General features: G+C 46.4%; 1 protein-coding gene across 1 annotated transcript in view; it reads right to left on the bottom strand.

The window, feature by feature from the left end:
* CACNG4 (calcium voltage-gated channel auxiliary subunit gamma 4) overlaps nucleotides 1-16,231 on the bottom strand; it is a 43,720-nt gene that overhangs the window by 8,486 nt on the left and 19,003 nt on the right. Inside the window, exon 2 of the mRNA XM_015645442.1 lies at nucleotides 2,503-2,586. Coding sequence (XP_015500928.1) covers nucleotides 2,503-2,586 — 84 coding nt within the window. The remainder of the gene's footprint in view (nucleotides 1-2,502; nucleotides 2,587-16,231) is intronic.

The following is a 16,231-nucleotide window of genomic DNA, read 5'->3' as shown; positions in this document are numbered from 1 at the left end:
GGAAGCAGGAGACAGACAGGGAAGCAGAAGATGAGGGAAGCAGGAGATGAAGGAAGCAGGAGATGAGGGAAGCAGGAGACAGACAGGGAAGCAGGAGATGAGGGAAGCAGGAGACAGGGAAGCAGAAGACAGACAGGGAAGCAGAAGATGAGGGAAGCAGGAGTAAAGGGAAGCCGGGGCGCGTTTGCTGCTGGGGATGCGGTGGCAGCCCGAGGACCGCGGGGCTCTCCGTGCTGGCACTGGGACATCTGCTGCTCGCTGGGGCCCTGCTCAGGCATGTGAGGGGGATTTTTTTAGACACACAGATGGGCGTGTGTTGCCACGGGGAAGGTTCAACAGGAAGGGTCTTGTCTGAGCTCCTCTGCACGTGTCAGCTTGTCACCGCGCTGGCGTTCGCTTGGTTTCGCAGGGAGCAGCTTCAACACCAAAGGGCAAAATCCAAACTCCTGCCTCTACCCACTCCCTAGACCAAAGTCTCCAAAAACCAGACATTTTTGTCACTGATTTCCATGGGGTTTTGAACCAGGGCTCCATCCTGCTAGCACTAGTGTTTGCATTTCTCTGAAACCCAAATTAAATTGAGGACTGTAGAAGAGGCTGAGACCCCTCACGCAATACATGAGTGTGGGTGCCTTTGTCTAAGCCAGGCAAGGAAAATAAATATGAGTCTCAACATGTCCCTCTGAGAAACTGTGCCAAGAAATGGCCAGAAATAGTGGAGAATGATATGGAGCCAGTAGACTGCAAAGGTGTTGCAGAGGGCAAAAACAGGATGGAAGCTCTCACGTCCCTTTGAAAGAGGATGCAAATATCCTCCTGTCTTAGACAATGATTTGGTCCCTATTACATATAGGTATGAGCTCATCTCCTCTGGATTTAGACACGTAACCTTTCAGTAATCTCTAAATCAACTCTATGCATGGGAAACTGCAGTTTCTTCTTATGAAAGTTAAAGCCAAGGAGCCTTATCTCCGTGCAGACTCTGTGAGGTGAGCTCTGCTCTGCGGGGGAGACTGGAGGCTGATTTTGCACAAGACATAAAGGGTTGGACCAACTTGTTTTTAAGATCTGTACTTAGTCACTGTTGCAAACAGCTTTTAGGAACACCCGTCACAAGCACACTTACAAACAATTTACCAGTCTCACGTCTTAGCGTGGAGCTGGAGACTGTTTTTCCCAGTTCTCACTTTTCTCCATATAAAGAAGGCATAATGTGCTTTTATCAAGATGCTACTTAGTTCCTTTTTCCTTTTACTAATGATGTTTGTTTCCTAAAGCTGACTTGGCATCAATTTAACATTAGTTCCAAGGCTTTGTATGAAAGATAAATGCAGCTGTGCTCACACTCTGCCTTTGCCTGAGCTCTGAAATCGTGTCACCCGGGTGCCATGACTGATCTAAATCGACAAGAGCAAAGAGGAAAAAAACATCTGGGTTTTCTGGTGAGGCAAACTTTTTGGAGATTTTTTTTCCTTCTTCATGTCTTAGCAACTAGAAGCTGTTGCCCAGAAGTGAGCAGGGTGGCTCTCTAAGTGGTGTTTCAGGTAATTAATATTGTAATTGAGGAGTTCTCTGCTTTGCCAGCAGCATTGTTCTCTGCTCCCTGATTCCCCAACACCTTGTGAGCTGCAGTTCCTCTCCCTGGTAAAGGGCACTGCTTTCAGCTTGGCTGCTCAGCTCTTCTGTTCAGAAGAAACAACAAAGCAAGGAGTCCTCTGGTGAAAGGGAATCTAACTCCAACTTTGCAGGCTTTGTGGTTGGGTTCCAAGATTTGCCATCAGCTGAGAGAACGGTCATGTGGAGGGGATGAAACAACTGCCCTTATTTCAAGCACCAGGCTGGTGGGTGAAATCCCTTCTGGGGGGAATTACATGCCAGCATGGAGCAGCAGTGGCTGGCCAGGCAGGGAAGCCACAGCCCCTGTTCATGCTGGGAATTTGCTGTTAGCTGCAGAAATTCCAGCTTCCTTCCCCCAGTGCAGTCATTTCACTTCAGGGGGAGGTGGCTCACCAGCTGCAAAGGCTGAGGCTTGAGTAAGGTTGGGTTTAAGCATTTGGTAAAGCTCTTAATGGTCTGGAACCCACTCCTCAAACCTGTTTTGTTACAATAACCCTATAAATGCTCCCTCTGTAAAATATCCTCACCAATCTGGGCACAATAGCTGTAGCTTTCATTTGAAAATGTGTCATAGGATGTTTAGCAATCGGCACCAAAATTGTGAGCATTCCCCTGGCTGAAGGAAACCCTTGGAAAAAATCCTTGAAACCCCATGGCAAGAGGGTTGGAACTAGATGGTCTTTAAGGTCCCTTCCAGCACAAACCATTCCATGATTCAATGAAGTGGGGTCCCCAAGGGTGATGTTTTGTCAGCTGCAGTGTGAACCAGACATGTGCCACCACTGGGCTGTGCAGAGAGTAAACCTGGGGCTGCTCTCTGCAGAAGAGAAGGCCAGGGAAGCCCCTGAGGCCACATCTTTGTGTCAGGTATCACTGCTCACTTACGGAGAAGGTACTCTGAGCTGTCGTGGTCGTAGTCGTTGTCTTCAGGGAAGTGGTTGATCCGGAAACAATGTCCTTTGTAGATTCCTAAATGGAAACAAAGCAAACAGAACCTGTAAGGAACAGAAGCAGGTAAATGTGCTTTTTTTTTCTATCCTGTCAAGAAACCATCTCTAAAGTCACGAATTTTGGGCAGATTGGGCTGAGGGAAGGGACAGACAGGATTCCTGGGCTCTTTCCTTCAGCCACTTACATCGTTCTCTTGGGTTTTTTAATCTCTAAGTGCTTCACTTTATCAGTGCTGTGCTTATCTTGCAAGCATACTGAGTTTGCAAAGCTTCTTTTTGTTCCCAGAGTGGCTGTCAGGCTGGGTCCCTGCTCCATGGCTGGGGCTCCCAGTGCCAATCTCGCTGCCATCACCCTTCCCATCTCATCCCAGTGAAGTGCAGCCTTCCCTTATCAGAGCTGCTGAATTGTCTGAGGCCTCTTCAATTACTCTCTAGGCTGTGAAAACAAGTCCATAAATCTCTTCCTGCTTCAGTTTAAGCCCGTATATCCCACTCGAGGTTGGCTCTGCTTTTAATGGCATATTTGTTTAGTTAACTGGGAGCCTGTGCAGTAAAGTCAGGGCACAGTGTGCACTCCTGATCCCTGGAGGGACAACACCAGAGCTGGCTGGACAAACCCCTCACTCATCTCAGCACTTCTTCCATGCAGGAAAAGCTGTCCATGAGCATTTTGTGCTCTTTCCTATCACAGTTATCCATAGTCTGAGCTGCAGTTGGGTTGCTGTGGCACAGGGAGCTACACGGGGACCTCTCCCCAGAGAGCTTCCTGCAGGAGTGAGCCCTGGGCTGTGATTGTGCCGTGGTGCTTTCATTATTCATTAAGCAGCGCTCTCCTGCTTGGGAACACATCACCCAGGCTGAGTTATCCCTGCACAGGAGTCTCGGTGCTTCCAGCTCGAGCTGGCAGAAGGATTTAAAACCCATCAGTTAATACTACTTTAACAGAAGCACAGCTGCAGTCTGTAGGATATAAATGTGGATTTATTTCACTACCTATTACCAATGATTACAAAGATCTCAAAAGAATTACTAATCCAGAGGATTTAAATTGCACCCTGTGAGTGTCAACCGCAGGTTTGCTACTACAGCGCATTTAATTCTTCCAGTAAATGATGTATCAGCTCTAATTGCAGCAACGGCTCAGGCTTTCTCTGCACAGCACTTCAAAGGCTGGCAACAAGATGTAAGTGGCTCATGTCACATCTGGAAGTGACACACCTGTCCTGGCTGCCAGGTGGGGAGAGCATTTCAGCTGGGCTGGCTGCTGCTGAGCATCCCTGTGCTGGCCATCACAGGGGCTGCTGCTCCTCGTGGCTCTTGGGCAAGGTAAAACTCAGATTTTAAAGATCCCAGTGTTTATTTTTGTGGCAGTTCACACAATGGAAGTGAATCACCCCCAGCATTACAGAACTTCTGAGATTGGATGGTCATTTCATTGAGTCTCTGCATTAAGGTGTGTAATTTATAGGCAATACAGTCAGAGTGTGGTTTTTATCTTCTCTATTTATTAAGGGAAAAAAAAATCTAAATAATTTTTCCCATCCTAATTTCCTGTGGAAATAGGCTTTTCAATGACTGTGCTTGTGTGTGTATGGGTGGGGCCATCTCTCAGTCTGTACACACTTCTCTGTAGGTATCACATTCTGCATCCTTCTCACACTGAGAGAAGTCAGGGTTAGGGAGGATACTGGGATGAAATTCCTCAGAGAAGCTCAGGCTGCCCCATCCCTGGAAGTGTCCAAGGCCAGGCTGGAAGGGGCAGCCTGGGATAGTGGAAGGAGTGGGTGGAACTGGGTGAGCTCTAAGGTCCCTTTGAACCCAAAGCATTCTACAATTCTCCAATAAACCTTAGTGTAATTGGTTGAATTTATCCAGAGCTGACATAGAAATAGAAATATCTGTGGGCAGACAGGGAGATGCCTGAAGGAAAGGGCTCTGTGTCCCCACCACGGGCTCCTTCTGCACGTTCACAGAGTGTGGACGTGGCAACAACCCAAACAAACACCTCAGCTCCAGAAACTGAGCACGAGAAGGCTGCAAGACTGAAACGTTCTCAAAGCCTCTTTGCAGCACTGATGGACTGATGGAGGGGTTTGGGCTCTCTAAAATGGCTCAACATAATTAAACTGCAGAGTGAAATGGGCCCCTCAGCAGAACTTTGAGGCCATGAAGCCATTCCTTCTACTGCAAGGCTGGAATGCACCAGCAGGACAGCACTGATGAGACCTTCATTTCCTGGCTCTTATATTTAGAGCCTTTCACATGAAAGAGTATTAGCAAGACTAGCAGAAGTAAAAAACAGGATAATCACCTCCCCCCACCACAATAAAAAAAGAAAAAAATCAAAAAGCTAGATGAACTTGAGAGTTTGTTTGTATTGTTAGTTTTTAGGAATACTGGGATTGGTAATTTTTAATTGGTCATTATTTATCTGGATAAATTATTATAGAAATAGCAAATGACTGTGAAATTTGGATCTGTATCAAAGCCTAGGAAACCAAAATATTCTCCCCAGTATTTTTTATGTAGTTCAGACCAGAGATACTGGTAAAGGGTCCTCTCCAGTGTCTGTGATGTTTGATAGCTAATAACAGCAGCAGACTGAATAACTTTTTTCTATAAACTTAACAAGTGCAATGTAATTTAGAAACAGCTTATTAAACTCTCAGTGAGGCTTGAAGTTGCTATCAAGAACTCTGGTGATCTGCAGGGTATTGAGGCCTCTTTCAATCCACAAAGTATCTGAAATAAAGGCTTGCCAGGAAAAGTAACAATACCTCTTTTCTTCATAATGATGCAGTTTGAAACTCAGATTTGGCAAACATTAAAACTAGCTGGAGAAGTGGTCAGCTCTAAAAGCACAACAGCAGAGTCTGAGTGGTATTTATACATGAAAAATAAAAGCAAAGCAAAGCTGGAATTTGGTGGAATACTCATGTCCATGACCTGGCATGTAAAGCAACACAAAAAGAATAAAAGTCATGGAATGGCAGAGGTGGCAGAAAAGGAAATGCCACAATTAAACTCATTAAGAACCACCCTGCAAGTATCTGCACAAGGACAGAGCTCCTTGAAATTCTCTTCCAAGGCTGCTCAGGAGCTCCCTTGGAGAAATGTGCAGGCAAACGTGGCCACAGGTCCACACTCACTGAGACACACAAAGTCATTTTCCACCCCAGCAGGGGATGTGGGAGAGAGATTTTCTTCCTTGCTTGAGTTTGGGGATACAGTCCCTTATATCCTTGGGGGAGGAAGATGGAGTATTTAACTCCTACTGCTGTACCCACTAGAGAGAGATAAATAAACTGCAATCACTGCCTAACAGATACTAAAATATTGAGAAGCACTTCTGGATACCTCTTGAGAGTGAGATATAATATGCCACTGAGATTCTGTAAGTATTACTCCTTTTTTTGAATGATTACTGATATGTTTTTAATGATGCCTTTAGAAATACAAATATTAGAATACATTTTTTCCCCTCATAATAACAATGACTTTGTTCTGAATTTTGAGCCAGCTACGTTAATGATAATGAAGAGATAAATTTTCTGAAGTGTTGTTGATGGTGTAAGAACAATTTTTTTCCACTGGTTGCAGCATACTTAGCTGGCATTTAGGAACTAAAAAGCATTTCTTACTCGGTTCTACTCGGTGTTCAAGGGCTTCTCTGGCAAGGTTAGTACTTCCCAATCTCTAAGTGTTGTTCAGGCAACTATAATTAGAGTGTGATGTACTCGGATAACGTGATAAGGGAGGCAACTGTAGTGCCTAAGTGAAGATTAAGCTTTGTTTTGGGGTTTGAGATCTCAAACTACATAGAGGTTTCAATAGCAAATCAAAGCAGTGATCCCAAATTCTGATGACATACTGCCTTCTCCTTGCTCCTTCTCAAATAATTCTTTAATAATCCTGCCTCTATCACTGCAGATTGTTCACTGGGTTTTTATTTTTTGATGACTGAGAGTGAAGGTTAATGTTTGGGATGCAAATGCTTATTAATTTGGTGGTCTTGCATTACATGATCCTGGTATTGTCTGTACCATCAGCCATGTCTTTGAGAACAGCTGTTTCCTGTGGTTAGTGTTTGTCAAGGACAACATTCCCTGATGCCCTGGAAGTGTTTGAACAAATCAGCACTGGAAAACAGAGCCCTCAAATGTCTGACAATATTTGTCAATACAAGGCTGTACTTTTGTTTTCTCCCTGCCCTCATGCTGAAAACTCTACACAAGAAGCTGTTCCCGTAGCAGTATTGCTCTGTTGTCATTTAAAATAGGTTTCCACCACTCCAGTCTCGAGCAGCTCTGCACAGAGGGCCCTGTCTGCGGGGGACTTCTGTCAATAGCAATTTTTGTCTCCCAGTGCTGAGCAGGCTTTACAGGAGGTGATATCCAATAGCAGTGGGAGACACTCGAGGAGAGAGGGGCTGAGCAGCTCCCTCCTTCCCCATCATCTTCTGCCAAGTCACTGCCCCATTAACTCTTTCAGCTGCCAGCCCTCTTTATGCAGGAACCTCTGGCTTTGGGGACCTGGTGGAGAAACCTTTCTTGTTTTCTCATGGCACAGCAGACATTTGTGATATCTTGGATCAAACCCTCCACTGCCAACACGCCACATTCCTGCAGCTCTCAGCAGCTGAGGATCCTTGGAGCACACACATGCACACTGTTAATAGTGGGAAGCAGGGAAATCTCCCAGAGGAGTGGCACCGGTGGGATGAGGGCTGTGAATGGCAGAAGTGGTCACTTGGCAGGTAAATACACCCACAGTCACCCACCCTAAACCCCCACCCAGCAGCCAATTGCTTCCTGGCAGACTTCTGGGATGGTTTGGAGACATGGAATGAAATTATTTTCAGGATCATTTGACAGCAAGTGCTTGAGGAAACAGGGAATACAAGCTGCAAGGAGCTGACTGTATATTAAAAATAAGGCAATTAGTAAGATACCATGGGAAATTTGGACCAATGGTTCTGCTTGTTGCATCCATTCTGTGATTAAACACTGTGCCTCAGTTCCCATGCCGACTGTCAGCCTGATTTACTGCAACACATGAATATCTGAATGTTTAAATGACAAGTTTTCTGAATATATCAGCACAGAGAGGGCTGACTGACAGATAGCATCACAGACCACGAGGAAAGTGTGACAAGCAGAGTGGGGCTGTTGTAACAGAAGTTGCCTGAACACAGTGTCCATCCCAGCACGTCGTGCTGGACTGGGTTTCCTTAATGGCATGGCTTTACACTTCCCTTGGACATCAGTGCAGAACCTCTATTTATAGTGAGTGAGAGCGCCTCAGTGCTGGACTCTGCCAGGGGAGAAGAGAAACAGTTGTGTATTTTTTCCTTAGGAGGATTTCTCTGCTGACAGGTTCTGAAGTGCTTTGCTGAGTGATTTGAGCAATAGCGAGCAAAGGAGATCAGACATGCCAAAAAATGTTCATCTCCACAAAAATATCTATCTGTGCAGTGTGTTCATTTGTTTGATTTTCCACCAGTACAGCTCCCCTGTCTCACTGGACTGACACCACAGCACATGCAGCTGCTGCCTTTGCTTTCTTCTTGTTCCTCTTGTCACAAAAGAACTCTCGAGAGGAGGAATCCAGGGTGCACCTCTTACTTTCAAAACCTGCTCTGTGGTGCTGCTAGTGAAACAGGGGTTATTCCAGCCCTGGGCTCTCCCCTCAGACCACAAGGAACAGCATTAGATATTCTCCTGCAGCTTGGAACTTTCTGTGTTAAGCTGTCCCAAGTTTGATTATTTGTCTCCTGCTGGCTGCTCAGAGTTTCACAAGCCTGTCCTTAAGTTACTCGAATGAGCACAGATCCCATGAGCCTCTGCCTGGAGATGTTTAATGCTGTCATTATAAAAGAAATCATGAACTATTGATGCAGGTCATGTGCAAAACACACCTCATGTGAATTTGCTACTCCACAATGCTGCTGTGAGCCGCCTTCATCACTGTGGAGGATGGAGCCAGCAGAGGAAGAAGCCTCAGGAGGTTAAATACACATTTATTGGGTGTCTGCCTTTGAAAAAAGTTTGGCTGTTGTGAGAGCAGGAAACTTCAAAGCATAGGCTGGTTTTGAGACAGATTCTGTCTGACACCCTCGCAGTCCTGCCAGTCCTGGAAATTTGTCCATATGACAGTTTGTATTTTTGTTTCATCCTGAAGATGAATTTGATTAGGAGCACTGCTCATACCTGGGGTTATTGTCACATTTTGCCAGGGTAGGTCCTGTGTTCAGAAAATGCTCAGGACATAAAAAGAGTAGGAGTTTATTCCCGTAACTGTGGGCCACCCTGGTGCCACAAACCAGCTGGGCAGGATGAGCTGCCTGTGTGTGTCATGGTCAGGCCAAAGCAAATTCAGCTCAGCTGAGTCTTTAAAAGGAATTCATTCTTACTGCTACCTATGTTGAGACTGTGAAAAAACAAATCTTTTATTTCACTTATAGAAGTCCTTTCCTTCTTCCTCTACCTTTTCCTAACTCAGAACTCACTTGTTTCTCATTCCAGGGAGAGGAACTGCCTACTTTTGGGCCAGATTTTGATTTCCCTGTAGTGGACTCAAATCTCTCTCACCCAGTGATATCAGAATCTGGCCTACACCCTTTTGTTTGCTTCCCATCTACTTCCTGGGCAGAAAGAAAATTATTTTAAAATGTTGAAATGGATGAAATTTGCCCCACTTTCTTCCTTAGGAGCCGTCATCTCAAACAAACCCTTTGGGTTCTTCTTTTGATCTATTTTCAATTGTCTGGTGGGCAAAGCAAAACTCCTCCTCAAGTCTCTTATTTCCTTATCTTCTGCTGTGACATGAATTTCCCCTTTTTCCAGTCCTCCCCCTCCGCTGCCTACAGACCTTCCGCTGCTCAGAGCTTCCCTCGGTGTCAGGTGAGGAGCAACCACTCAGGATTTGCTGCCTGCTTCCATTTTGCTCCTCTTTAAAGCTTTTAAAGGCAGAACACCTTCCCGGTGTGCTCAGCACCTCGGGAGGGCTCGGAGGAGCTGGAGGAGATGTTGGAGCAGCTGCTGCTGCTGCCCACGCGCTGCAGAGGAGCTGGGGCTGGCAGGGAGCTCTCGCCTGGCCTTTATTTAGTGCTCCCCACTCCTCTCCAGTGTGGCAGAAGTTTTCTCCAGGAACAGGTCTTGGTTTACCTTGTCTTTTCACATGCTCACTCCATTCTCTTACCTGCATGTTGTAAGTGCTCCCTCCTGTGTTTCTCGTAGACCTTCTGTGAGAGAAGAGACTCTTACACCACCACTCTCCAGCACCTAGAATATTCTGATCTGCTTTTCCCAACTTTCCTGCACTGTGTCAGTCCTGGATGTGATTCCCTTTTGCTGCCTGCAGGTTCTCCCTGGTGCTCCTGGACAAGGCCCTCTGTTGGAGGCTGAGGCTGCTCACAGTCCCTGCTTCCACCACAGCCCCAGAACGAGGGCTGTGCTGCTCTGCTCCTTGCATTGCTTTCTTTGCAGAGGTCTCAGACTGCAGTGGAGCTCATGCCTGGCGTGGCTGAGGAGCCACCTCCAGCGGTCTGAGTGCCAATTCCAGAGCTGCAAATAGTGACTGGAGAGGTTCCTGCTGGGGCAGTTTGACCTTCATGTCACAACCACCACTTTCTGAACACTCCTGAGCTTCCCATGGCCTTGGCTGATCTCCTGCAGATGCCAGAGGATGCTCACTGTTTCCCAGAGAAGCTGGCCCCACAGCAGAAGGTGTACCTTGCTTGGGTGGTAACAAAATCCACTGTTCATGGAATGACAGAATGGTTTGGGTTGGAAGGGATCTTAAAGCTCATCTTGTCCCAAACCTCTGCCATGGGCAGGGGCACCTTCCACTATCCCAGCTTGCTCCAAGCCCTGTCCAACCTGGCCTTGAACACTTCCATGGATGGAGCAACTCTGCTGTTGGGGACAGGTGGCTTCTAATTCTGGCAGGAAAAATTTTACTTTCTGAGCAAAATACTCTTTGTTATTCTGACGTTCTGCAATCCAGGATGCACCAAGCACAATTTTATACAGCCTGGTAAAGCATCTCCAGATTCTGGATCACCTACACCAGAAGATATCCCAGGAAACGCCTACAGAGGCTCAGTCACTTGTAATTCATGTGGAAAGCACACAGCCTCAGCAGCTGACCTCCTGTTTTCAGCTGGGCAAATATAATCAGAGATGTTGTGCATTTCTGTGTAAGAAATGACCAGATTCAGAAAAAATACTTTGCCAAAGACACCTTTCAAATTCTCTGACAGCCTTTTGTTCCATTATAAGATTTTGAGACCTTGAGTGATGTTAGAGAACCCGTGGCAGCAAAACTCATTTCCCAAAGATTCACCTCACCTGCACATCTGGGAGCTAATAAAACACATCACAGTGTCTGGCTGCTGTCCTTTGAATTCTCTTCAGTCATTACAAAACTGCTGCCAAAAGTACTAAGTGTCCTTGTGCTACCACAGTGAATACCAATGGTACCAGGGAACGCAGGGCAGCGGCAGAGGAGGGGACAGTTGTATGTTACCTGTTGGTTTAGGCTACTCAGTTTCCAGTTTCTTCAAATGTTTGCCTCATAAACCAGCATTCTGGCTGTGGAATTCACAACTGAGGTTATTCAGCAGTGCTCCTATCCCTTCCCAGCCGCCTTTCCTTGGCCAAGCAGCAGATAACGGAGCGTGCTGTGTAATTCCACGAGCCCTACTGATGGGTCTTCCCACTGCAGTTTGTAATTTTCTCCTTATCAGCCACATCCTCTGGTGCTGCTGCTTGGATGGCAAAGTGGGGCAAGATTCAGGGGGTTCTGTTTTAGTCTCTTTTGCTGTTCCTTTTTATGGAGCTTATTGAGGGAATGACTCTGTGTTTTCTAGGAAGACTGACAAACTTCCAGCCCTGATGTTCAGTTTGCGTTTTGTAAATCAACTGCACAGGGAAATAGGGGCAATTCCTCAGCCTGGGTGTGACATGGTTGTTTTGGGGCAACACTGGTGATGCTGTTTGAGGAACATTTTCAAGTCAGACACAAGTCATCCCTGCCACGGTGAGCGTTCTCATGCCTGGCTCAGTCCCAAGAAGCTGTCAACATTTCTAGTTTGTCGTGGGGTTGTTAACTCACTTCTCTGTGTCTGCTTTTCTCTCCACCACCACGGCCCACACTCGCTGTGTTCTGCCTTCACACCTCGTCTCGTCCTGCATCTCCTGCCACAGTCCTTTATCCCGGCAGCCCAGAAGTTTGTCTCACCACTCACTTCCATATTTTGCTCTGCTGCCACTTTGCTGAGGCTGTTTCTGGGTGGCTGATATAATCCTCCTCGTCCTTTTAAAGTGAATTTGGAACTTGGATAGAAACTTCCATTAGAGTTCTGTAGTTGGCTTTTCTACCTTAGCTAAAATTAGTCTAACACTTGAGGAGCTGGTGTTGGCTTCTTAGGTGAGAGCCTTCATCCATCAGAGCCCTGAACTGAGAGTCATCCTCAGATGAGCTTCCAGCTCTTACTTACACTCTGGCTCCAAACACCTTAATTTAAAGAGGTACTTTAGTAACTGGCAGTGCTTTTGGCACAATATGTCAGAGACTGTGAATGGCCCCACAGTGACCATCACTGCTCCAACACCTCAGTGCGGGAAATGAACGGTGCTGGCCTCAATCTAGCCAGGATTTGGACCAAAATCTGTTTTTTTTCCCCCAGTATTCTTGACCCTGACATAGATTCAGTGGTACAGAGACTGTTCATGCAGGGAGGCTGCTGCCAGTCCATCAGTCACTGGGAGAGGGCTGAAGTGCCAAAGCGGGTGCAGTTCTGAGAACAGGTCCTTGTTTTGCCTGGTGAAGTTCATATGATGCAAAGTGATAAATCATGTTTATTTTCACTATGTCAAACGATGCCTTTTTCCTGCATCTGCACAATTGGAATCAAGTTTCCCTTAAGGGGCAGTTTGGTTTTTATCCATATGGTTTCCCTTCCTTTGGTAAGTCATCAGTTCTCCCTCATTAACATGGTGATCAACCAGGGCTCGATGGCTTCACCTTTCAGGATCACAGCACACCTACACACCCTGTCCCATGGCTTGGCATTTCCTGGGGGTGGAATTCAAGGAAATGTCTCTTCAAAGTCTCTACTGAGTTTATAATTTGAGCCACTGTCGTGGTCACCTCTGGGGTGCTTCCTGAAACAAACCCAGTGCAATGTGTGATGCTTAATCCCCTTTTTTTCCTGCCACTTCAACTTTCACACATGCATAACCTCCAGCTGCTGCCTTCCTATTCTTAATTTCTACTTTTAAACCCTCTCAAACTGCCATTTCCCCCCAATTTTCTGAAACAATTTCATTTTACACCAGGCAAGGTTTGCAGCTGGCATGCAGCAGTTTAAGAAACAACTCTCCAGAACAAGGACCTGGGAAATCCTTGGGGATGTTTGGGATAACTCGCACAGGGTGCACCTGGTGTCTTCTCTTCTGATGGAAAACCTTACAGATCTAGTCAGTAGAAAAAATTATTCATATTATTAATGGTTCATAGTACTGATATTTTATTAATAAAGTGATGGTTCATATTATTGATTCAATCAATACTGAGCATTGATTACTGATGGTTCTGATTATTGATGGTGAGATCTCTTGGTGTAGCAGAAGCTTGCAAGGCACCAAATAATTACCTCTCTGCATTAAATGAGTTATTGTCAGCTCCAGTAGCAGGGAATGTCTCTAACCTGACATATAGAGCTGAACTTTCTTTACAAACTTTCTTTTGGCTCATCCATACATCACAAAGTTGGAGTTTTTAAATAGAAAAAGCATGAGGTTTACACTGGAAAGTAGTGATACAGGACCTTGCTAGTGAATTGATTAGGAATATGCAGGATATTTGGCACTCCTGGAATCTTGTAGTGATTCCACACCTCTTCAATCCAAGGAGATCCATCGTAAGATGATGGCATTTAAAGAAAGAGTTGGATACTGAAGAAGCAATAGGGAAGTAACACTCCATAAATCATCTTAGCTGAAAGGAATGCTTGTAATGTGTCTGTCTTTGGAATGCAGTGACCTTGAGTTGGATCTCCATTCGTTTTGGAGCACACAAATGAGTCTTCCTGGTCTCTCTGCCAGCTTGTTGAGTTATACATAGAAGCGAAGCCTCTAGAGATTGATCATGCACAATCAGTGATGCGGGACAGAAACAAGGCAGATGACAACAGGGAATCTAAAGGTTGGGAGAAAGGGGTGGAACTGCCAAACCCTGCTGATGGCTGGATTTGGGAAAAGCAAGGCAAAGGTTTCAGTAATCATCTGCATGATGTATCAGTGCAAAAGACACTCCACCAGGAGAGATTAGTGCTGTGCACTGTCGGGCTGAATACCCAGGGCTGATGTCTAACCTTGGGAACAAAGAGCAGAGCAGCTTCCAGTGGGAAAAAATGAAAGGAACTAACGTATTTCACCATTGTTAAATCCTGGAAGGGATAAAGGCAGCATGTAGGATTTTAACTTGAATTAAGAGTTACTTCTGCCTCGGTTATTCCTGATTCCCAGCAGTGTGTGCAACCCAAAAGGTGCTGCACCTTTGTGGAGGAAGGCTGAGAGCAATGTGAAAAAAGAGCAAAGGAGCAGGAAAAGAGCAAAGGAGCATTTTGGGGCAGAATGTGGAAGAATGGGAGGTGGTTCACAGAGGAGGAGGAAAAGAAGCTTGGAAGAAAGTGGGAGGGAGAGAAAGCTGAGGAGGAGATGGGAAGGGTGGGCAGGGGGTGGCTGGACGTGAGCAGGGGCCTGGGAAGAGAGCAGGGCTTGGCTGATTGGAAGGACCTGTGGACATAGGGACCAGAACATGACCCAGGTCCTACCTGAGCAGCCCAGCCTGAATCCCAGCCTTTCCTGCACCCCATCCCTGCCTCAGTCCCTGCCCTGCCTGAATCCCAGCCTTTCCTGCACCCCATCCCTGCCTCAGTCCCTGCCCTGCCTGAATCCCAGCCTTTCCTGCACCCCATCCCTGCCTCAGTCCCTGCCCTGCCTGAATCCCAGCCTTTCCTGAATCCCTGCCTGGCCTGCATCCCAGCCCTGTTTGAGTCCCAGTGTTTCTGAATCCCAGCCCTGCCTGCACCCCAGCCCAGCACTGAGGAGCCAGTGCTCCTTCCTGCCAGAAGGCAAAGGGATGCACAGCCATTGCCTGAAAATGAAAATCCTTAAACCTTCTAATTCCCAGGACTGTTTTAAATTATTACAGCTAACAAATGACCCGATATATGAAAATGGAGATGGCTACCAAACAGATCTGTTTAAATGAACACATGCAGAAGAGATTCCATTTGGCTCCTGCACCTGAAACTTCCTATTTCCTAATGCAAACTAAGCAGTGACAAATAAAAATGAGGCTGCAAAACCAGCATGACCTCTTTAAGCTTTAATTATTCATGAGAACTGTTTTCTTCTCTGCTGAGATTCAGAGCAACACATTTAAGCGGGTTCCTCTCAGGTTTATGGGAGACGTACGTTCCTTGTTACACCAGCTAATAAATGCAACTAAACACAATGACCCAACAATATTTGTAGAAACAGCATTTGGGAAAATGTGTTTAATGAATCAGAAGAGCCTTAATCTAGTCAGTCTTGAAAAGCAAAACATATCATGCAAAATTACAATGCACCAAAGCACAGACTCATAAATATTTCATTATCGAGATTTCTGAGTTTACTTTCAGTGTTTCAGGATTGTGTTTTACTATGAAATGTCTCTACCTGCACTGGGGAAGGACAGTGGTGCTGGGAACTTTGAGCAATCCAATTTAGAATCCCAGAATTTGCTTTAAATAATGTATCTGAGAGTCTCAGCCCTTACCATCACCAGGCACATCTGCCATTGTAACCAGAAATGCTCATTGCCTTCTCCTGTCCTGGGATGGCATGGAAGCAGCTGGGAATGTTTACAGCTGGGAGGAGAAAACCACAATGTTTTCCTTTTTCTGGGAAGAGCAGCAAAGGGCAGGTCCCCCGTGCCCGGCTGCGGTGGCTCTTGTGCTGTGACTCCTGCTCCCTCAGCCCTTCATGTTTCTCCCTGCCCTTGGATAACAACATCTGGGGGACCTGATTTCCCCCTGAGTTTTGAAAGGAGGGGAGGGCCAGTCTGTCACCCCTTTGGTGACACCACCCCTTTGGTGACACCTCCTGCCAGGTCCACATCAGGAGTCAGGCACTCCGACCGCCCGGGAACGCTGCCATGCCCAGGGGAGGTTTACAGCTCCTCTCCCCTTCAGACACCTCATCTGGCGTGATGCAGAGCTGACAGCTCCTCATTTCCACCTAGTGCAACCTCCTCTTCCTCCTCAGGAGCCTGGGTGGGCTGTTTGTGCCCCTCAGGCCGAGTCCCCCAGGGCAGTGTCCCTGCCACGGCCCTGGCAGACGGGCAGAGGCAGCCAAAGGGCAGCTTTCCAAAACCCGCTTCACAGGGCCGTGCTCTGGTACTTACTCAATCTTTACAACTCACTGATATGCTGCCAATATATTTTTGCCAAGGAGACAAAAATACGTCTCTTCTTCCTACTCCCTCAGCCTATGAAAAATCTCAGTTGTGTGCGCGAAGAGACGCTCTGTGTGTGTGTGTATGTGTGTATATTTAGAGGGGGGAAAAATAGAGTTTCTGTTAACTTATTTTCCAGTTGAAAGTCTGCC

Source organism: Parus major, chromosome 18, assembly GCF_001522545.3.
Source record: "Parus major isolate Abel chromosome 18, Parus_major1.1, whole genome shotgun sequence".
In the NCBI taxonomy this organism is placed as follows: Eukaryota; Metazoa; Chordata; class Aves; order Passeriformes; family Paridae; genus Parus; species Parus major.
This window is presented reverse-complemented; position numbering and strand designations above follow the sequence as displayed.